Below are 23,797 nucleotides of genomic sequence, written 5' to 3'. Positions count from 1 at the left end.
TTTTTTCTTTTATTCTGGGATTTATTTACCTTCTATAGCTGTCACTGGAGCTGAGAGCCGGCTCCAGTTCTGAGGCTGTGGCTGGCTGAAAGCAGGTATCTGGGTTTGTTTAGATTCTATAATTGAAACTCTGTTGCCATCACTGGCACTCTAAGCTCTGAGCCCGCTGGCAGCTGAAAGCAGGTTTCTGGGGTTAATTTAGCTTCTATAATTGCAACATTGTTGCATCTGGAGCTCAGAGCTGGGCTGTGGCAGGGGGGGAACCTTGGCTTCCTCCGTCACTGGAGCAAGCAAGCCTCCTGTTCGCTTCAGCTGCATGGCTGCCGACCGCCATCTTGGTTGGCAGTTAATTTGCATATCTCGCTGATTAGCCAATGGGAAGTGTAGTGAAGTTACGGTTAATTACCATGTTTCTCTATTATTAGATAGGATTATTCTTCTATTATTTTCTATTTCCTAGTGAAGCAGTTTCACCATTCCTCCATTTCCCCCTGAAATTTATCATATTTTTTTACATACTAAATTTGTTAAAGTTATATATAATACTTTTTTTTTAAAGTTGTTTGGAGTTGTACCTCCAGCCTATTTTTTTTCTATATTTGATTTATTTATATTTTCTTTCTTAATTGGTTTTATAAGTAGCATGAAAACTGTATTATTCTTTTAAAAATTAAGGTTTGTTAATCTTTTAAAACTTTGTTCTCAATGCTATTAAAGTTTTTTTCTTTGAGTTAATCTTTGGCTTTTTTTCTAATTTTTTGTTTCTATAGCTTAGCTCATTTTTCAACCTTTCATGCTTTCTAGTGAATTAGTTTAAAAGTCAACATTTCACTAAATGCAACTCTAGATGTGACTTACAAATTTTGATATGAAGCTTTTTATTGTTTTGAGTTCCTTGTATTTCATAACTTCTTTTTGCTGTTTTCACTAAAAATTATTTAGTATATTTTATTTTGTTTCCACATTTATGGAATTTTAGGCTGTTTATTAATTTCTATATTACTGAATTTTGTTCTGATCTATATAATATAGTTTGATTTTTTATTGAGGCTTTCTGTGCTATGAAAAAAGTATGTTTCTTTTTATGAGGGGAGATGTTCATGTAGATGTCTAAAGGGTTAAGCTTACACATATCTACATTTTTCAAATCCTAGTGATAATAAGTGTTTTGCTTTTCAGATTGATCTATCAGTTGCTGAGAGATTTGTGTTAAAATCTTAACTAATTGTTAACATTAATTTTTCTCTGTAGTTCTAATCATTTTTGCTTTTTATCCTATATAATAAAAGCCTAAAATGCTAAGTATCCGGTCATCCCATCAGCCGTTCAACCAATCAAAGCATGATATGCTAATGATATGCTAAGGCCACTCCACTGTTCACTATGACATGCACTGACCACCAGGGGGCAGATGCTCCAACTGGTAGGTTAGCTTGCTGCTGGGGTCCAGCCGATCAGGACTGAACAAGACTGGCCGGACATACCCTGGAGCCTTCCTACAGTCCTTCCCTGGCTGGCCAACCTCCACGTCCCTCCCCAGCCCCAATCGTGCACAGGTGGGGTCCCTCGGCCTGGCCTGTGCCCTCTTGCAATCTGGGACCCCTTGGGGGATGTTGGAGAGCTGGTTTCAGCCTGATCTCAAGGCCAGGCTGAGGGACCCCACTGGTGCATGAATTCATGCACCAGGCCTCTAGTTTATTATAACATCTCATTAATTGTGTATTGAGATATTAAAATATCATCACAGCTCTCTCTTGTTTCAGCTTTAAACTTTCTATGGATCCTGATTTTATCTAACTTTAAACATTTATCTTTTCAGCTTATTAATAATCCATTTGTATTTATTGTATTTCTGTCGTATTGGAATTCATTTTTTTTTTTTTTAGTTTTCAATGGATAGGCCATGTTTTTTTTCCATTGCTTTAAATTATATGCATTGTTTTACATTTCTTTAACAAGATATACAACTCAGTTTTTATTAATATGTGACCCTTTTAAAAGTTATGAGGCCTTTTATAACTTAAGATAACCACATATGTAACATAAGATAATTATATTTACACTATAGGGTCAGTGTACAGATTGAATTTGCCACATATTTAAAATTTTTGGCATAGAGAAACCCCCCTTCAATAATGTCCAATTCAATTCTGATTATCCACCCATGACAGTGCATAAACAGGGCATTATATATTGACATTTTTTAGGAAGAGAATTTATGTGAGATTTTTAGGAGCAGTGCAATTGAATACTTCATTTAAATGTAAGTATACCTGCTGTGATATGACAGCATTTTCATCTAGGGCGGGCATATTGCCAGTTTCCTCTTCCAAAATAATCTGACCACTATCTGCTAGTGCACTTCCAGGTCTACCTTTATTGGATCTCTGGCTTCCCTGGGCAAATTTCTTCTTAGCATAAATTTCTTGATCTTTCTTGGATGGAGTATGAAGTAAAAGAATTTGCTTGCTAGCTGGATAGAAAAAATATTATGCTTAAGTTAAAATATGTGAAATGCACAGTTATTACTGACTGTATTATTTAGTTATTTCCCTTTATAAGACATTCAAAAGGAAAGTCAATTTGTTTTGTTTTAATGAGATAAAAACCAATTGGCTTCTTGGAAATATTCTGGTCTTACAGAAACTTACTATAACAGTATCTGACTTGCATAGAGCAATGCATCTTCTGAGCAACCGCTGACTGCTGAAAGAATACACAGCAGTTCAACGACTTCTCGTTCATTCTGTGCCACTCCAGTGACACCAATACCACACAATATGACAGCTTTGGTGTTTTATAGTAAGTGTGTATATGTTATCACACCTTTTAAAAACTTTCATTTTAATTTCTACATTCATTATTTTGTAATTAACAATGAGTACCACTGGGAGGGATAAAAATAAAAACGTGCGGAATATCATTTATTAATTCATTAAATGTGTATCGAGGGAACATAAGTGAAGAACACAGAGGTATTCCAATTTCAGCCAGGACATAATAATGGGCATTGGATTATCCTCATACCATAAAAATGATAAAATTGGACAAAATATATAAATCAACTGCTTGCAGTCACTGGGCAATAGACAGTCCAGGATTGGTCCTTCAGAAAAGGGAAACATACAAGATGATGGCTCCACTTCCCCAGATTTCTGCCTGTGAGAACCTTCTGAACTGCACAAGGAAGGAGAGTCCGGACAGGGAGCATCAGTGTTGTTATGTTCAGGAAGCAAAGATCGGAGTTTGTGAGACAGGGTACCAAAGGAGGTACCTGAGAAGCAAAGGAGCTCAGAACTATGCCTAGGGTTCCACCGGAGTTCTTAGCTGAATTCTAAACTTCATTTATATAAACACCTAACTGTGTCTGGCAAGCAAATTACTTTATGAGTCTCATGGAGATGCTTAACGTTGTACAGGCGGATTTGAATGAAAAATTACAGATGTGAATTGAGTACTGAAAATGACTCAAGGGGTATTCAGGGATGAAGGACCAAGGATGGGAGAGAAGGAGACATATTAAAAAAATGCATAAGAATCTGCTTAACTTGCAATTTTACCCAAGCTCGGCCTCACTAATATGGTACCATGCATGTTTTATTGTATGTAGAGCTTTAGACACTTCCCTGTATCTAAAGCACTACATTTGTGTGCTAATAGTGTCTTCACAGTGTGGAGTCTTTTCAGTTCTCTGCTCCTCCAAATTTTTATTCCTATTGGGAAGGCATATCCATGGGCTACAGTGACAAAAAGGGGTACAACTGCAATAATATCAACCTTAAAATTTTTTTAATAAAATAAAAATATACATAAATAAGTAAATACTTTTTAAAAATCAACTTACACTGGGAGCTCAGAACTTTTTCATTCCCCAAGAAGCTAAATACTGGGATTATAGCTTGGCCTTTCCCAGTGGCGCTAATGACAACTTCTTCACTCTCTAGAATCTGTAGCTTGATGAAGGCATCTGGCTTGGACACACGTACATGGATTGTAGCAAGGTGTGGTAATACAGCTTTCACTGAATACCTATAAAGAAAGACACTCAATTTTTAAGCAACTGTAGTGGTCTTTTTCTCAAATCAGTAAGGAAACTATAATTTGCTGATGTGATCATCTAAAAGAAAAACCACTTTGCAAAGTCAACTAAAATCCTGGAAATATTATAGCTATTGTACACTTGGGCAAAATTCCCAATAAGGTCTGGTACAATTAAATAAATATAGGACCTTTACTGTTATTATTAAATCTTAAACAGAAAATGTAACTTTTTGTTTAGATGTGATAAGCATTCACTTATAAAACTTGACAGATCTGCAAACTAGTACCAAACTTGTCCAATACATCTTCCTTCTCTCCAGCTAGGCAAGGACCACAGCTGGCCAGAGCAGTAGGCCTCAGAGCTTTACTGTTAACAATCCTTTCTGTGATTCTCAAAATACAGAGAAATCAAAAGTGGTATCCACCGTCTGCACTCTCAACCTTTACTGTGCAGGTTGGGAACCTCATGCCGAAAACTGGACCATTCAGTCAAACTCCATCCCAACTCCTCCCTTAAAGCAATTTAAGAGGTTTTTTGTTTGTTTGTTTGTTTGTTTGTTTGTTTGTTTTGTTTTGTTTTGGGTTTCCCCTCCCCTATTATTGTGGAATCCTTGCAAATGCTCAGAATCTTATTAACTTTCAATTTCTCTTAAAATTAGCTTTTCTGAGTGTCCTCTCCTTTATCTTAACACCCCTCCTTATTCCTCCTTGTTGTTGGTTTTTGTACACGTGCAGTCTCATCCATCTTAGAAACAGGTCAAAACAAAACAAAAACAAAACAAAAAATCTTCAGCCAACCCTGCCATCCAAGGACTCTCACTCCTCCCCAGCTCACATCTATGAGACTTGGCTACCTCCACCGCCCTCGTCTCATCACCTCCCAATCGCTCACAGCACTCCACTCTGCCCCCAACCCAGGTGTGAAACTTGCTCTTGACAGTTTCAAGCAGTTTGTCACCACCCTTTAGAAACTTCTGGTTCTCATGTTTGTTGACCTTTCAGGAGAATTTGGTAAGTTTGAATCAACCTTCTCTAAAACTCTTCCCCTATGAGCATGACAACTTTTGTATCATATTTTCAGAAAGAAGAGGGGGCTGTAGGAAATGACCAGTACCAACAAATTGTATTTGGAAATTTCAGCACAGAGAAGTCACTGTTGAAAATCATCATTAAAAGTGATTGATCTTTAAAAATAACAAAAATGAATCCAGGCTATTTCAAGACAACAGGAAAGGCATGGGCAAAGCAAACTCCTATGTCATAAATATCCGGAGATGGTGCTTACTTCTTTCAAGAGAGTGCACCATGTGTTTGGAGGCTGTGCAAGAGTGCTAACTACCAGGTGGTTTGGATTTTATTCTTTAGTCAATGTCAAAGGTTTTAAAAAAGGAAATCACATTTCTAAATATGTGTTAGAAAGGAAACCACTCTACTTTCTGATAGAGACTAGGAAGAGAAAGAGAGTAAAACAGGCAGAATACAATGGAGTCATAAATTCCAGAAAACAGCATTTCTACAGACAAAATATAATGAGGCTCTGAAGTAGTGGAGGGACATTGAGAATAGAGAGAAGGGCTTGGAGATGAAAGACAAGTCTGATTAGGAATCAAAAGGACTGATTAGAGAAAGGGAGTGGAGTCCATAATGAGGCTTTTCATGGAAAATATATAGATACACGTGAAAAGAAGGTTAGTTGTCAGATCAGGAGAAACCCACTAGTCAAAGAAGCAGTAGCACAAAAAGGAAGTACTAAGAGGAAAGGGTGTTATGAAGAATGCTTAATGAAAGTCAAATGATACTAAACTGGTATCATTACCATTATATGCAACCACATAGGCTTGATATCCTGTATACCATCTATATAATCAAATTACTCTCTAATTTAATAGTTTCTAAGAGAGTATATAAATTGAAATTCCAAATGACTCAGAATTTTGCTACAGAATTTATTATTTTTAATAATACTAATATGTAAAAAATGTAATAAAAGTAATATTTTAAGAAGACTGTATTTTCCTTTCTATCATGTACTGAATTATATTCATACCTGAATACAATTTTCTTATCATTGGGTATATAGTAGTCTCTGATTTCTTTTATGGCAAAGGTGCTGCATGGAAAATCTCGAGAGAGGCTTGGGAGTGGGTTGTAAGAACCAATGAGACGCAGTTTCCATCGTGAGGCTGATACATATGAGTCACCAGTGTATGCTTCAGCCACGAATGTGTATCCTTTCTATAAGAAAACAGAATTACACAGAACGAAGTCACATTGTTGCTAGTTTCTTCAACGTACAATATGTGGCTTTTCAATACTGAAATACTTTATCATCTTGATATTCATAAAGATCCCAAGATCTTTGACAAACATCAAATCAGTAGTGTTATTTCTTGAAATCCCTCCTAGAAAGAGCCATCTGACATGTTTTCAGAGAAAATGAATAACTTAACACTGATTTGTGTGATTCCCTACCTATAAGATAAAGTGATTAATGGTAGTAATAAATAAAAACAAATAAATTGTTTTATTGGTTCCTAAGGCAGCTTTTCATCATTGCATCATCCTGGAGTACCCTAGTAGCTTCCTACTTGATATCCCTGTCTTCTCAGAATCATCTAAGTACAAGAAGAGAAAAGCAGAAGAGATTATAGAAATGTAGTTCCTTTGGGAGGTAAAGCTATCAAATTTACAGCAGATCTGGTTCCATGAAACCGAAATGTGAGTCTGGAGATGAGCTCTTTAAGCTGGAGAAAAGCAGCAGCTAAGGAGCCTGAGAAAGGGATGACATACTAGTGGGTAATAGTTGGGTTCAACATAACTGGATATCTGGCCAAGGAGTCAATGAAGTAAGAGATGATAATGAGGCACAAAGAAGCACAATAGCATAATGAGACACAAGAGCTCCAAGTAATTTTGAGTTTATAACTCCAGATACTTCTAATAAGAAAGAAAAAGATAGGTTTGTATTTCAGTTGCTATCAGATGAGAGGAAGCTCTCTGATGTGTTTAGATTTCCAGAAACAAAAATCAGGAATGTACAAGATAGAATAAATGCATAACATTGCAATAAATGTCCAGGAATATTAACTAGAATTCAAATACTCATAATGAGATGAGAATTGCAACACCAATGAAGACCTTTTGATATGTTTAGAGCAAGGAGAAAAGGAAAATAAATCAGCTATATGAAAGTATTTTTATCTGCCAATTGTAATGCAAAGATTTACTGCTATTTTCATTATTATTTGAACTGGTGTACTGTGTTAAAGAAGCAAAACAGTAAAATGACTTATTTTTTGTTGGTCCCAGCGGTTCTCAACCTGTGGGTCGCGACCCTTGAAAATACATCCTGCATATCAGATATTAACATTACGATTTATAACAGTAGCAAAATTACAGTTATGAAGTAGCAATGAAAATAATTTTATGGTTGGGGGTTATCACAACCTGAGGAACTGTATTAAAGGGTCGCGGCATTAGGAAAGTTGAGAACCACTGGTAGACTTAGAGAATAACTTTGATAGGTAAAAGAAGAGTTATAAAATAATGGATAGATATTGGTAAGTGAAAATCTAAAGCTAAACCAGTGATAGGATTATAAGAGAAGACCTGGCTTATTCTAAATGATTTTAAGACTCTTGAGTAAAATGAGAAACATAATAGACTACTGCACAATGAAAAACTTCATAAATGAGTATTTTGAATCACAGTTTTTGAAATATTATGAAAAAATAAAACAAACAATCCCGAATGTTTATCCCTGTTTTATTTTTTAAATCTAGAATACTGTTTTGTTTTGTTTTACATAAAACAAATGAATATCTTGAGGGACACTAGTTATGTGGACATACATTGAAAAATGTTGACCAAATGTTAAAATATCTTGCAGGTGCCAAATGCTAATGCAATCATGAGCTACAAAACAATGGAATAATGATCCTCCTTACATTTAGGTGGGTCAAGATTTTCCTTAGAGGCTGCATTCAGGTCTGGAAACCACAATATGGAAGGAACAGAGATAATTTGGAGAAATAGTCAAAGATCAGGAATCATTAAGAAAGGAAAACCATGCCACAAAAGGGACCACTGAAGCTGCTATTAGACATCCTCCTCCCCATTCTCTCATCCCCCCTCCCAAATTAGCTAAAATGAGAGGATAGAGAGGGGGTAGCTACCTTTGTTGCAATCCTGAATTTACAATAATGAGACACAAGAGTGTCTCATTTTTACAATTAAAAATTATAGTTAAACTAGAGGCTTGGTGCAGCATCGGCTTCATCGGGAAAGTCTAATTAGCATATTATGCTTTTATTATTATAGATGGAAAATAAAATGGTCTTCTGCATATTGACTGAAAATGCATCATTTAGAGCTCCCCCATCACGTCCCCAAATTCATGTTTAGTCACAGAAGAGAGATCTTCACTGGAGTTAATAAACAGAAAACAAACCAAATCCAAACAACAAAGTATGCTACCTGTAAATAAGCATCAGATTCGTTTTTGGTTCAACTCAAATGGTCCCTACCAAAATTAGCAACTGTAAGTAAGTGTCAGTGACTAATATAAGTTTACTTACCTAGTAAAACAAAGAGCTCATTTCTAGAGTTTGATGACATTTATGACCTTGATAGAGTTGCCCCTTGAATGAAATCATCTTATCCATATGAGTCTTTGTGATTATTTATTTCCAATAATCACAAATTAAATAAATGTTTCTATTCAAAAGGAAATCTAGGTCTTATTTTTAAAAATCCATAAAACAACTCAAAAGAGCTATTAGGTTTTTTTATGGAATCATTAAACTTTTTAATTTTTTTCTATAAATCAGTACTCATTAGATAGGTATATCTTAATTTCTACAAAATAATGCATAGAATCTAGACTGATGGAAATCTCAGAAGTCAGTTACAACCACAGCTCAGAGAGAAAAGTGAAGTTCAAAGTCATACAGCTAAACAATGAAAGATCACAGCTAAAGTAGATTTCCTGGTTACCAGTGCATGTATACACTATCTTTTGTCATGATTTCCCCCCAGAGGAAATGAACAAAAACACAAATATGAAATTCAAATAAATAGAGAGGCAATGTGATTTCAGTGAATGACAGGTCGTTCACACAGCAGGAGTAATGTGCCAAGTGCTCCTTTCCTGGGAAGGAACTGTAGCCCTAGAAAATATAGGGTGTCAGGCGCTGAGTGGATGTGTAATCACAGTCATCTGAAATATTTAGAAATAGAATAAAGACCTAGTGGGGAACTGAGACAACCAGCTGATTTGATTTAGGGATAGGACTAAATGAGCTCTTTAGCTCCATTTCCATTTTAAGGGTTTGTATGATATTATGATTTCAATAATGAGAATGTCTATTGCTTTCCTTTCCTTATTTAATTTGGAGAGAAGAAAGAAGAGGGTTTAGAGGTGAATGTCCTAGCACTCACATTAAGTACATCCTGTTGTCAAATAATAGAAGTTCTATGGAACAAGACCATCATTTATTCCTCTGTTAGGTAGATTGAAGGCATCTCCACTCTACCTCCTCCGGAAACCTCTACAAAGTGCAAGCTTCTCAATGCCATTCTATCGGACAGGGAGAATAAATTTTATACATACCTTATTCTTGGTATAAAGATAAGGCACCACTTTTTGGAACAGCTTTGGCACTTGTTCCATTGTGTCATTATTAACAACATGGAGCATACAGACTGGAATTGTAGTATATACTTTGGGAACCAAAATCATATCTTGATGAAACGAAAATATTTCTCTGTAATTACAAAAGCATGAACTTTCTCTTGACACGAATTGTAAAGAAAGTTTGAAATTAGGTTTGATACTAAGAAATAAACACATAAGTTTAAAGTTCTGAATAACTATAAGGTGCACCTATTTCTTTCCCTTAAAATGATGATTAACATATTATTTTATCATGCCAATGCAAACCTTTTCAGAAATCCAATTTTGTAAGTAATTTATGACTTTTACCTAATATGCCATTGCTTAGAAATTAAATTATTTCTTTCTATACTAAAAGCACATCAATTTATTATATTATGGCTACCATACTCATAAAATGCTCTAATAACTAACTTCACATTTTTCATATTTTGTTTAAGGAAACATGAATAAACACTTCTGTACTATCTCATTTATCTATAGCAGATGTAAATGAAATTTTAACTAAGCTGTGAAAGCAATCTACAAGTTAATACATTTACTACGGTCATGAATAAAACTCTATTCATGTGAATATAGATGCCATTTAAGGGAGACATCACTTACCAATATATGAGAACCTTACCTGAATACTATAAACCAACTATTTGGTGGCTGGTCTGTATAAGTTACAGTATAATCAGCAAAAGCAATCTTAGTTTCTTCATCTTGATAGCATGGATAAGATTCAATAGACTTGCAATTGTTTTTAAACATTAGTCTAGAAATATAAAGACAATTTAAGTACCAATGGCAAAAGCAACTTTAAAAATAAATTCTATTTACAAAATAAGAAATTGGTAAAAATTAGCATAAAGTATGACAGTTATTGATCAAAGGGAGGTGTGAGGCTCATCAGTCATGGCATCAAGGTAGGGCAGACCACTCCAGGTCAACCATGAAAGATGTCACTCAAAGGTGCCCAAAGTAATCTGAAGTTCTTTTTTAAGGAAGAACCTAATTCATGATCCAGGGAGTAATTGTGTTTATGCCTGTGTTTCAAATACACCTCCACAGTGAACTGATCTTATACCCTCATAGGGGAGGTCATGTTTTTAGCACTTCATTTATATGAGAGTAAGGCATTGGGTGTAGTTTCTGGCTCATGTGGAAAAAAAAAAAGAAAAAGAAAAAAAAAACAGAAACAAATCCATAAATACAGAGAACAAATTGATGGTTGCCAGAATGGGGTTGGAGGGATGGGTGAAAAAGAGGAAAACATGAAGTACAAACTGGTTATTATAAAATTGTCATGGGGGTGTAAAGTACAGCATAGGAAATATAGTCAATAATGGTGTAATAACTATGTACAGTGTTAAATGGGTACTAGACTTGTTTGGATGATGATTTAATAAATTATATAAATGTCTAATCACTATGCTGAATATCTGAAATTAGTATAATATTGTATGTCAACTATAATTTAAAAATTTTTTAAGTAAAAAAAGAAATATCATTATATTGTTTTACCTTAAGAGAGAAACTGCATACTGATCTATATTAATTTCCAATGGAATCCAAACTTTTTGAAGAATATCTGCAACACTGGCATTTTCCTTTGTGTCTAAAAATAGCAATAAAAATAGCAATATAAATGCTGTAAGTTTCCTGGAAGATTATTTTGTTCAAAGCCTTCTTTCTACAAAGGAAGTTGAAACTCATGAGTCAGGTGGTATCAAAGTCATAGGCTTTATTAGCAGCAAAATCATGTATAAAATATAAAGATATATCCCTCTAGCAGACAGCATTGCTCACCATTTTATGCTTTCACTTTATTTTTAGCTTAAAAAATCATAAAATATTCTCTTATCTAATAAAATACTCATTAATGAGTTCACATCAGATCTTTTTATCGCACCAAAAATTTGTTTTGAAAAGTATCATGTCAGAAAAAATAATCCATCCAAGTTTTCTAAAAAACAAAACAAACAAACAAACAAACAAAAAACAGTGGATAATAAGATTCCACTAAGTTCAACCTAAAGAATAATCCACAAATGGCTTAAGAGTAAATGTTTTAGAAAGAAAAATGCAAATCTATAGTAAACACTTCAAATTTGATGTAAAAGACTGACATATTTCTAATTACCTCATCTTGATTTTTTCAAAGTACTTACCAGTATCTGAAATTAATATCTTAATATATTTACTTGTCTACTATTTGCCCACCACCAGTAGAACACGAGATTCATCAGAGCAGAAACCTTGCCAATTTTACTCACTCCTATAAGGCCAGAATTTGGAACAGTGCTGAATACTCGTTATTCTATAAGTATGTGCTGAATGAAAGGCGTGCAAATACTATGAAAACACTTTTAAATTGCTCAAATTTTGTCTTCATCAAGAGAAGAAATGATCATATGAATGTAACTTTTGCAGCAATTGGACAATAAAAAGTATATTTTACTGTATAGTTTATTTGAAAAATTTATAATCATTTTTCTAATAGAAGAAATATAAAAATCAGGTAACAGTAATATTTTTATTTCACGAAACTATGCAATCTAGTTAGGTTGTTCTACATTTGTGCATGTATAGTTTTTACTGCTTAGGCAAACATTTGGATGATTCTCATTAATGTTGTAAAAGACAGTTCTTACAACAAAATGTTTCAATAAAGTCGAAGAATTCTACTAGAGGTAAGGCTTTTCCTATGTAAATGTAAACAAAATTGCAGTATGAAAATAATTGTATTAATTTTTTGCCTCTGCAGTGTTTTACTGCAACAGGTTGTTAAACCTTTTCACACAATTGTTTATTTTGTGTGCACAAATATATTTGCTTTCATAAATATACTAATACACTTAAAATGTATGTCTTCTAAATGTATGTCACCATGGACATACATAGAAGCGTCTTCATTCAATTCGTTCATTCTTTCATTTACCTATTCATTGAGTCATTCATTCATTCTCTCATTCATTCATTCATTCTTTTAGCAAGTATTTGTTGTGTGCTTACTCTGTGCTAAATTCTGGAAGCAAGAGAGTGAGTGTACTGACAATGTACCTTGATCTCAAAGAATTTCAATATTTATAGAAATAAAAATATTTAGCCTATTCATAAAATAACATGATTCTAAAATATTTTTCATTAATACACGCACAAATATTCATTGATATATAGGCAAGTTCATTTTATAAGTGATTGAAAAATTATACCTGGTGTCCTAGCTTTCATAAGCAATCTCACGTAAGTCCCTCTCCATGCGGCTTGAATTTTAATTGCTGCTGCTACTGTCTCTTTATCATTTACTGGCATGTAATATTTCACTTCAGTGAATTCTGCTGGACAGAGAAAAATAAACTTTGCACTGAAAGTTATATTTAATCTCTTCCCCAATTTTCAATGTCTTTAACTACTAAAGCCCTCTGACATATAAGGCGCCACAACCATAGATTTATTATTTTATTTAACATTGTCCTCTGTACATGATCCTTGTTTAGAAAATAACTGTTCTGGAGAAGGTAACACTAAATACTGACACCTTAGTGAACTACTAATAAGTCTTCTGTGAAAGTAGCAAGAGGCTTCTCTCAAAATTAAGAGAAAATGTTAAAAGGGTGGAAATACAGTGGAGCATTGGGAGAGGCGGGAAAGGAGTATTACTTGGATCAGAAAAACTTTCCAGAATCCCTCAAATCATATTGTATATAGGGTATGCCAAAAATGTATACACACACTTTGAATAGTAATAAAGGCAGTGTACATTAAAATACATTTCATTTTCAAAACTGAGCTATCAGCTTTTAAAGTATGTATACATTTTTTTGGGGGGGCACCCTGAATATTAGGGAATTTCATACCTTTTAAGGTCAGGAACAAATGAAACAAGGAGATTTTGGATGTATGTGTGGTAGGGGACACACAAGAACCTTGGAACCCTGTGAGCATTCCAGAGCACACCTTGAACTCTACAATTCCACAAACACTTTGAGTGAACTTCTCTCAAATTATTTCTCCTATGTGAGTCTGGGAATTTTTTTTGTCTAATAATTATCTAAAATTAATCAGTACCTACAGAAGGCTCTTCCAAAAAGGAATCGAGTGCATCCAAGTCCAAAACCATAGCACGGAATGCAAATTTAAAGTATGAAGGAGGTTTCGTTACTTGAGCTTTTTTCATTAAACGCCATAAGGAAGTGTGAAAACACTAAAACAGAAATAGGTTAGTGTATTTTTTAAACCAAGAAAATACTATTATCTGGTCAGAGAGGTCTAAAAAACTTCAGATACTCTAAAAGTTTTAAAAATATATTTCTCAGATATATGCACAATCTACAAAAAAACTCTTCAAAGTCTCACTCATCCAGGAAGAAACCAAAATAATCATATGACTTTCTAATCTAATAAAATGTTATCACTATAACAATTTTTATAATGTATACTCAATCAAAATATAACATTAAACTGGTTGAAATGATTCAGCATAAGATAAAAATAGTATGGTCCTTGAGCTTAAGCAAGTTAGATACAGTATTTCATAGATTCTAAGATGCCATCTATTGTAAGAAACTATTATTTCATGTGCTAAAGGAAAAAAAATAGACTACTTAGAGTTTTTATCACTTTCTTATTATCTATGAGTATTTACTTCTTATTGTAAAAAAAGCTCTTTTAGATTTAGACACAGTTTTTCATCATTTATCACACTTAAACACACATGAAAAATAAAACAAGCTACATAAATTGGTTACATATTCCAAAAATTTATTCAAACTCATACTTTTACAAATTATTTTTTGATAATACTTAACATCGTTCTTTGATTTCCATAACTGATATTTTAACCTTCCTCTAGTTTTGTTAAAAACATGTTTTTTGCTCTAGCCATTTTTGGCTCAGTGGAAAGAGCATTGGCCTGTGGACTGAAGGGTCCAGGTTCGATTCCGGCCAAGGGCATGCACCTCAGTTGCAGGCTCCTGGCCCTGGTAGGGGGCATGTGGGAGGCAATCAATAGATGTATCTCTCTCACATCCGAGTTTCTCTCTGTCTCTCCCTCTCCCTTCTACTCTCTCTAAAAATCAATGGGAAAATGTCCTGTGGTGAGGATTAAACAAACAAACAAACCCCAGCATGTTTTTCTTTCTACTGCTTATAAAATTATTTACATGTTATAAAAGAAAATACTTAACATCTGTTTTTCCTATATAATGTGTCCTTCATGTTATCAAAGGCTTTGAAGATGCATCATTGCCTAAAGAATATTCTAGTTTTGTCCCTGGGGTTTTCTGAAGCCACTGACCCTCATTCAGAAAGTGTTGGTGCTGGCTCATTTTTTATCTTGCTAAAGACGACTGATGGAATGATTTTAGACAACAATAAAAATGTATATTCCATCTTGCAATGTTGTTTCATGGTTTTTAACCTAAAATGCTGAGGGATTCCATTTATCCAGTCAAGCCACTGAGAATAACAATGAAACCACAACACATTTCTGCTGGTTTACTTTCAGCTATTTCCCTGTCCACAGGAAGCGCTATGCTGGGTGCATTATGCAGAGCTCCTGGGATACCATTTGAGGTGACTTTTTGTCAATCACACCTTTCTCTCTTTTTGTTGTTGTTGTTTAAGCCTTTAAGGGAGTCATTTTGGTATGAGGAAAATCTCTCTCCCTTCACATTTTTTTGAGAATCTCTATTATGCCATTTAATATTCTTCCCAGAAGGATTAGGCTTTTGTCAAATGATACACATAATGACACATCTTTTGAAGCAATGATGATATGAAACCTCATAAACAAGTCCACAAGCACAGAGAATTTAGAGGTCACCTGACAAGCAACAATTATAAGGAACCACCAATTATAGCACATACTCTGATTTCATTCTGATCTTAAAGCGTGAAATACGGTTCCTTCAAAGGCAAATGACTGTTACAGTTCCTGCTTAGTGCACATCTTCTGACAACTCTTCACTCCTCCCCATATGTATAGAAACCAGCACCTAATCGCATAACCTGTATATGTATCTGCCCCATCACCCGGCAATCGTAGACAATCCTGAGTGCAAGCTGTTAACTCAAGAGCAAATCATTGTTACTTTGGCCAATAATATAAAATCAGGACCAAGACATTCTAGACTTGCCTCATATGGGAAAAGGATGTAAAATGGAGGAGCCATATTTTCCATGATATGAACTTAGGAGTAGAGAAAAGACATTTATAAATAGAAAAAGAAAGGAAAGTTCTAGGGGTCTTCTGTTCCCTCTTTGCAGTTCCTCACTGAGTCATTCCTATCCTTAGGTGTCAAATAATGTCCCTGTATTCTTATAATAGATCAACATAAGCACATCCAGCTCCTTGAAGCTTTCTATGACATGCTAAAAATGTCCTAAATATTTCAACATTCAAGATAAAAATTGAAAAATCAATATATAAGTATGTTAATCCTTTTACTCTGTTACACTTGAGAGCTCATAGTCCTTGATCATCTTCATTCTATAGTCCATCCCTCTGGTCTATAAGTGAATGCTGCTGATTCAGTGAACTCTGTCTGTGGGCAGAAAGTGGCCAGTACTCTAAATTTCATGATTAAGACACATGCATGCTAGAGAGTGGGGAATCATCCCTATAGAGATTCATGAATTTACCACATCAATGGAGATTTTAGGTGTCCAGAGGGCTGGATATGCTGAGACATCCCCTCTAAAGTAAAGCATAAGATATTGCAATGAAGAAAAAGGACAATGCTTGGTGGTCCTCTCTGGATTGTGGTGGTAGAATATTGTGCTTTGGGGAATATTATTCTAAAGAACGTACTGAATGATTCAAAGAACCATCAGCTTTGCGGGAGATCCAAAGCAAGAGAGCGGTCTGCTGGAGGTTTAGGCAGGCCAGGAAAGACAGAAAGATCACCTGGTCCAATTTTTGTCATAAACATGCTAATGAAAGACCTCCCAGCACACACACAAATGTGATTTACTGGTGGGCGAGTGCTTATCCATGGGATGCTTATAACACAATGCACCTGATTTGTTGAGAATACCTTGGAATCTATTGATTTATGGAACTTGGCTCTCTGAAAAATGTCATATAGATGTGTAATTTTCAAAATATAAGATGAAGAGATTTCATTACCACAATAGCTCCCTACTGTGTAAATGATGCATGCACAAAGGCCCCTTTGGTAGCAGGGATAGTGAGTATGAATGGGCCCAACAGCATGGGCCCTCTTCCACCTCTGTCTGTGGGCAGAAAGTGGCCAGTACTCTAAATTCATGATTAAGACACATGCATGCTAGAGAGTGGGCCCTCTTCCATCCAGGCTGAGCTGTCTAACCTGTCGGCAGCAGAAACTGACTGATCCTTTGATATGGTGCTGTCCACTGAGGAGCCCAGTCAGCCACTTGGTGACAAGTTGTTTCAGTGAACTTCTATCAAGGAGAGGCAGCAAGCCCTTCTAGAATTGATACTTAACTCAGATATGAGTTTGCTTTTCCTGTGCTCAGTACCTCTGCCAACACTATCTAAACTGTCAAAGAAAATTTGATTTACAAACATGGGATCCAGCCTAACATCTCTTGGACCAAGGGTCACATTATACAGATTTAACTACCGGGAAATGTTTGGAACCCATTGGTCCTAACATATATCATAGATAGAATTGATAAAATTTTAGGTAGATTGGAATGGCATATAAAAGGCTCAGCTAAAAAATAAATGCCTGGAGGTGACACCCTGCATAACTGAAGCAGTACCTTCCAGGATGCAGGATGCATGTACAGAACCATAGGCCAATATGTAGTGCTCTATATATAGTAGCTAAAACAGACCTAGGATTTAAAAATGAGAAGTAGGACTGTCTCTCTCACCATCATGTCACTCATTTGCCATAATTAGTGTTTTCTGTCCCCACAACAGGGAGTTTGCTGGAATGGAGGATCTGATCCCTGGAGTTGGGTAGCAGGGAAAGACCCCACCAGGCAACACAACATAATTTACAATAAATCTTAACTATGACATATGAGTCATGCTGAGGAAAAGACTGAGTTCTTCATCCTGGTGGACAAGCAGGAAAAACAGAACTAATATAACAGAGTTGGGGAAGAATAGGGTTTCTGCCACAAAAATGGGGACAGGAAGAATTATGTCTGCATTTGCTCAGATACTTCTTGGTGCTTCTACAAAAAATGATTAATTGTAGCATTCACAGCCTGATAAGAATAGGGCAGTCAAGATATTGTATCTATCAGATGGGTGGTCTCAGTCACCCATCAGGCAACCAACTAGATCAGATGAAACACTGGCTGGAAGAAAGGGGAGATCTAGAATGGGATGGGAAGGAGAGGAGAGAGGTGTTGAAGACCAATCATGGCCTGGGGCCAGCACTGGGCTCTATTGTTGCCTTGCCAGATAATGATTTAATAATTTTAGAGCTTGTGACTACCACCTTGAGCCACCATTTTAAGAGTGGATGACAGAATTCACCTAAAGAAGGCCCAATCATACTGGTTCAAGAGGTGGATCACGGCAGATATTTCTTGTATATTATTCATGTCCCAGGTAAATGGTTTTCAATTGGGAGTGATTTGTATCCCAGGTAAGATTTCCAAATAAAAACAATAGGACGCTGCAAAGGAAAATACAGCTAAAAAATGAGACACTGCCCTAGCTGGTTTGCTCAGTGGATAGAGCACTGGCTACGGACTGAAGGGTCCTAGGTTCGATTCTGACCAAGGGCACATGCCTGGGATGTGGGCTCGATCCCCAGTAGGGGGCGTGCAGGAGGCAGCTGATCAATGATTCTCTCTCATCATTGATGTCTCTCTCTCTCTCCCTCCCTCTCCCTTCCTCTCTGAAATCAATAAAGAAATATAATAAATAAATAAATAAATAAATAAATAAATAAATAAATAAATAAATAAATAAATAAATAAATAAATAAATAAATAAATAAATAAATAAATAAATAAATAAATAAATAAATAAATAAATAAATAAATAAATAAAGAGACACTTAATTCTCCTTATGAAAAATAAGGGAAGAGGATCCTGTCTTCCCTTTTCTTAGAAAATTTATCATTGTAAGTTCTTTCTCTCTCTTTACAATGCATGCAATTCTTTTTAAAAGCTAAATAAGCCCTTGCCAGCTTTAAGATACAGAAATATATTTTTCAAGGACCTTGGAATTATCTTTTTGAAAAGTAATCTTCTGGGAGATGACACCACTATTTCTAGTATCTAAGTTGTAAAAAACTACTTTTGTTATAAATACTAGAGAACTTTATTTTTCTTTTGAATAGAGTCAATTAGTAAACTCAGTCAAGCAGCCCCAATACCGAGTGCATTTAGTATTCACTCTGTGTGACGGATGGTGCTATCAAGTTCTTTTACTAGTGACCATCTATCTTTAGAACATGTCTGTAATGGGCTATATGTGCTTGGCCATGCAAGAGGGTGAGATTTCTTACTGTCTTGGTAATCTGTTTCACAGATTGATGTGATGTGCATTTTATCCTGGTTTAATACTCACTCAATGACAAAATTATCTTCTTTCCCTTCTATTTTCATAGAGAGGTTTTATGAGTTAGGAGATTTTGTTTTTAATTACCTTTCCCCAACAAAACCCAATACCCAGTTAAATTGGAATAATACATAAAATAATTTTTTGTATAAATAATTTTAGTATATGTCCTATTTATTGCACATGTTTTTTGTTAATATAAAAATTAAAATTTAACTTGCTGAAATAACTTGAGAACATAGGCCTGACATACTTCTCAAAAATTAACTCAAAATCTACTAATGACGAAAATATAAAATACAAAGCTATACAACCCCTAAAAGATAACCTAGGAGAAAACAGTGAGTATGGATATGGAAATGACCTTTTAGATGAACACTAAAGGCATGATTCATGAAAAAAAGAATTGATAAGCTAGACTGCATAAAATGAAAAACTCCTTCTTTGTGAAAGAAAATGTTAAGAGAATAAGAAGACAAGCCATAGAAAGGGAGAAAATATCTGCAAAAGACACATATAATAAAGTACTATTATCCAGATTATACAAAGAACTCTTACAACTCAACAATAAGAAAACAAACAACCTGATTAAAAATGGGCCAATGAGCTGAACATACAACTCACCCAAGAAGACATGCAGGTGGTATTAAGCATATGAAGATGGTCCACATCGTATGTCATCAGGGAAATGAAAATTAGAACAACAACCAGATAGCACTACACACTGAAAAAGCCAGGACGTGGGACAGAAACAACTCCTAAGGCTGCTGAGGATATGGAGCCACAGAAGCTTACTTTCATTGCTGGTGGGAATGAAAAAGCCGCTAAACATTCTTTTATTATGAGCTAGCAGTCATGCAGGCTAGTATTTACCCAAAGTAGTTAAAAACTTATGTTCATACACACACACCTAATACATGGATGTGTATAGCCACTCTATTCATAATTGTCAAAGCTTGAAAGCAGCCAAGATGTCCTTCAGCAGGTGAATGGATAAACTGTGGCACATCGAGACAATGGAATATTATTCGGCACTAAAAAGAAGAGCTATCAAGCAATGAAAAGACATGGAGGAATCTTAAAAGTATATTACTAAGTGGAAGGAGCCGATTTGAAATCATAATGTATGATTCCAGCTATAGTATAAGACATTATGGAAAAGGAAAAACCATGGAGAGAATGAAAAGCGCAGTGGTTGCCAGGAGCTGGGGTGAGGGAAGAATGGGTAGGTAAAACACAGGATTTTTAGGTCAGTGAAAATACTCTGTTTGCTATCATAATGATGGATACATGTCATTATACATGTGTCTAAATCCATAGGATGTACACCACCAAGAATGACCCCTAATGTATGCTAAGGACTTTGAGAGATAATGATGTGTGAATGTAGGTTGATGGATGTAACAAATGTCCCACTGTGGTGGGGATGTTGCTAATGGGGGAGGTTGTACCTGTGTGTGTGTTTTGGGGGATTGGGGGGGGGCAGGGAGAGTATGAGAAATCTCTGTAACTTGTCAATTGTGCTGTAAACCTAAATTATCTAAAAATGTCTTTAGTAAAAAAAAAAGAAATAACATTAACCAGGTGCCATGTATTTTTATTTGCTAGATATGGCAATGCTACTGCCCAGGGGACATCTCACAATGTCTGAAGCCATTTTTAGTTGTCAAAATAGGATGCTACTGGCATCTCGAGGGTGTAGGCCAACCATGCCCCACAACAGAAATCATCTGGCCCAACATTTCAATCATGTCTGGATTGAAAAACCCAAACCTAGCGGGTACCTCTGAGTCTTTCTGTTTCACTCCCTCGATGCTTTCTGTGAAGCCAGAATACTACGCAGTCCCCCCACCCCCACCCCCGGGGAAGTTTTAACTGTGGGGAAGTTATGTCACCCCTAGGAGTAACCATCTGTCAGTGGAAAAAGAGTTGAAAGAGTTGGTGGGTGTGTCACCATCTCCCATCCTGTAGTGCAGGGGTCCTCAAACTTTTTAAACAGGGGGCCAGTTCACTGTCCCTCAGACCGTTGGAGGGCTGGACTACAGTTTAAAAAAAACTATGAACAAATTCCTATGCACACTGCACATATCTTATTTTGAAGTAAAAAAACAAAACGGGAACAAATACAATATTTGTATTTGCATGTGGCCCGCGGGCCATAGTTTGAGGACCCCTGCTTTAGTGGGATCCTTCTGAAGAATATCCTAACTCATCTGCATCCCCTGGACAATTCAGCCACAGCGCCCACAGCAACCAATATCACATTCTTTTTTCCCCCCTGATTTATTAAATTTATTGAGGTGACATTTGTCAACATGAACATATAGGTTTCAGGTGTGAGTTTCTATGTTACAACATCTGTATATTGTACCATGTGCCCACCACCCAAAGTCAAATCTTCTGTTACCATATAGTAGGACCTTCTTCTCCAGCCCACTTCCCTCTGGCAATAAGTCAGTCAGAACACCACATTCTTTATCATCTCATTCTGCCTATTCCATCATTTCTGCTTCCCCCCAAATTGCCTTCATCCACAGTATTTCTCAGGCTCTGATTTGGGAGTCACTTTCTATGAGAAAGTCTCCTCCTAAGAAGATCATGTGGTGAACGTGCTTACCCTGAAGTGCTGTGCAGTTTGCTCTTTGTTGTGGAGGGGCACAGGGTAGTGGGCTGTCTGTAGGTCCTTCAGAGCTGCAGAGAGTTTGCCCTTGTCTTTGAAATTAGCAACCACATTTCCAACAGCCTTCAAAATCGTGAGAGCCTGCTCTGTAAATCGGAAGCTCTCCTGTGAAGACAAGGCATCGCAGCCAGCCTCACTTTCATGTAGTCAAGTGGAGTTAGGTTAACAACAATTTAATTTCTGTGAATATGTTAAATCTCTATTACATGGCTGATTCAATAGTTACTTATGGAGAAGTTATTTCACCACAGCCGTTCGCTGGGTGGTGTTGTCTCAGAGATTTCAAACAAGGAAGTGGTTCCTGCTGCAGTGGGAACACATAGGAAGACTGCGTACCTGATGTCGGAGTTGTGGGGAGCTTCTCCACAGTATTAATATCCAGACTTAGTTCTGAAGAATATCTAGGGACTAGTCTGACAAAAAACAGCATGGGGTCTGAGGACAGACGGGCAGGGAAAGGTCCAGGAGAGAGCAATAAAGATCAAGAAAACCAGATGGTTGCCCAGCCAGTGTGGCTCAGTGGTTGAGCATTGGCCCATGAACCAGGAGATATGCAGGAAGCAGCTGATCAATGATTCTCTCTCATCTATGTTTCTACCTCTCTCTGCCTCTCTCTTTCTCTCTCTAAAATCAATAAAAAATATATTTTTTTAAAAAAAGAAGAGGGCGAACTAGCATGGGATGCTGGCTCCTTCCTGCTACCAACTAGGAAGAAACAATAAAAGTCTGTCCCCTTTTGCTTTTTCATTAGAATCAAAGAACACTGGGGCCTGGCCTTGAGCCCCAATAATTTTATAAGATGGAGGAGTTGATAACCCCAGGGAAATAGAGGTTCACAGACCAAAATAACTAAGCACCTAGGAAGTTAAGCCACCAACGAAAGAAACGAAGCAGAAAATCCATGCTATCTAAAGCAGTTATTTTTTTAGAGAGAGAAAAGACCAAACAAGAATTTAAAATAAGCAGGGTAAACATAATGAAGGTAATGAGGGACCTCTATTAATAACGTGGGCTTGCTGTTCTTCCCTTGTGCCCATTGAGCAGGAGGGAGAGGCTGGTGAGAGATGGTGCAGCAAAGATTGGAGGCAACCACGGGGCAGCCTGCACAACCACTGTCCAGAGAGGCAAGAATGCATAACCTCAGCTTGACTGGGCCACGGAAATACAGCAGAAGGGAGTTGATTTTAAGCCATCTGGATGCTACCCTGACCAAGAGCTTACTCTCTGGCTGAGAAAATCCCATCTTGTTACTATGAAACTGTGCTATGTAGGAGATGGATTGGGGGAAGGGATAAAGCTGACTTTTGTAGTGGGAAGGCCCTATGCAAATCTGCCCCCCAAATGTACATACCTACATATCTAAAGAGGGGACCACTGTCTAAAACTGAGACAGGCCCTCGGGGGAGGTGCTGAATCCATTTACCTCCTCTCTTCTTTCAGAAACCAAGGAGAGGCCATGAGGAGGAGGAAGGGGATATGAAGGAGAGGGACAGAACCTTCCATGATCCTCTCCTCCTGAATCCCAGGGACACACACTGCAGGTTCCTCAAGCCAAGGGAGAGGTATAATATCAAATTTTAAACTGTATTAAAAAGGACTGTACTGATCCTTCTACCTCCCGAAAGACCACTAATACTATGGAATCTACGTGAAATGTTTACAGATGTGAAAGAGGATTCAACAGAGCAGAGGTGAAGGTAGTTTTTAGAGAAAAGCTATAATTATTTTATTTGCATCCCTAGAGAGTTTAGAGTGTTTATTGTACATGTCATATTCAGGAATTTCTTGCAGAATATACTCATACTAGTTTTAAAGGGTTAAAAATGGGTAAGTCAAATATAAAATAAGAACATGGTTTAGTGCAAATTCTTTGAAAATAAGACACACACACACACACAC

At 36.3% G+C, this 23,797-nt stretch overlaps 1 protein-coding gene across 1 annotated transcript in view; it reads right to left on the bottom strand.

The window, feature by feature from the left end:
• ADGB (androglobin) overlaps window positions 1-23,797 on the bottom strand; it is a 123,257-nt gene that overhangs the window by 32,463 nt on the left and 66,997 nt on the right. The window contains exons 20-28 of the mRNA XM_014531369.1: window positions 21,836-22,003; window positions 13,772-13,907; window positions 12,916-13,041; window positions 11,225-11,318; window positions 10,341-10,475; window positions 9,653-9,806; window positions 6,089-6,276; window positions 3,845-4,029; window positions 2,274-2,473 (exon numbers count right to left, since the gene is read on the bottom strand). Of these exons, the coding sequence (XP_014386855.1) occupies window positions 2,274-2,473; window positions 3,845-4,029; window positions 6,089-6,276; window positions 9,653-9,806; window positions 10,341-10,475; window positions 11,225-11,318; window positions 12,916-13,041; window positions 13,772-13,907; window positions 21,836-22,003 (1,386 nt within the window). The remainder of the gene's footprint in view (window positions 1-2,273; window positions 2,474-3,844; window positions 4,030-6,088; window positions 6,277-9,652; window positions 9,807-10,340; window positions 10,476-11,224; window positions 11,319-12,915; window positions 13,042-13,771; window positions 13,908-21,835; window positions 22,004-23,797) is intronic.

This window comes from Myotis brandtii, unplaced genomic scaffold (genome assembly GCF_000412655.1).
Source record: "Myotis brandtii unplaced genomic scaffold, ASM41265v1 scaffold8, whole genome shotgun sequence".
In the NCBI taxonomy this organism is placed as follows: domain Eukaryota; kingdom Metazoa; phylum Chordata; class Mammalia; order Chiroptera; family Vespertilionidae; genus Myotis; species Myotis brandtii.
Note: the sequence above shows the minus strand (reverse complement) of the source record. Positions and strands in the feature narration are given on the sequence as shown.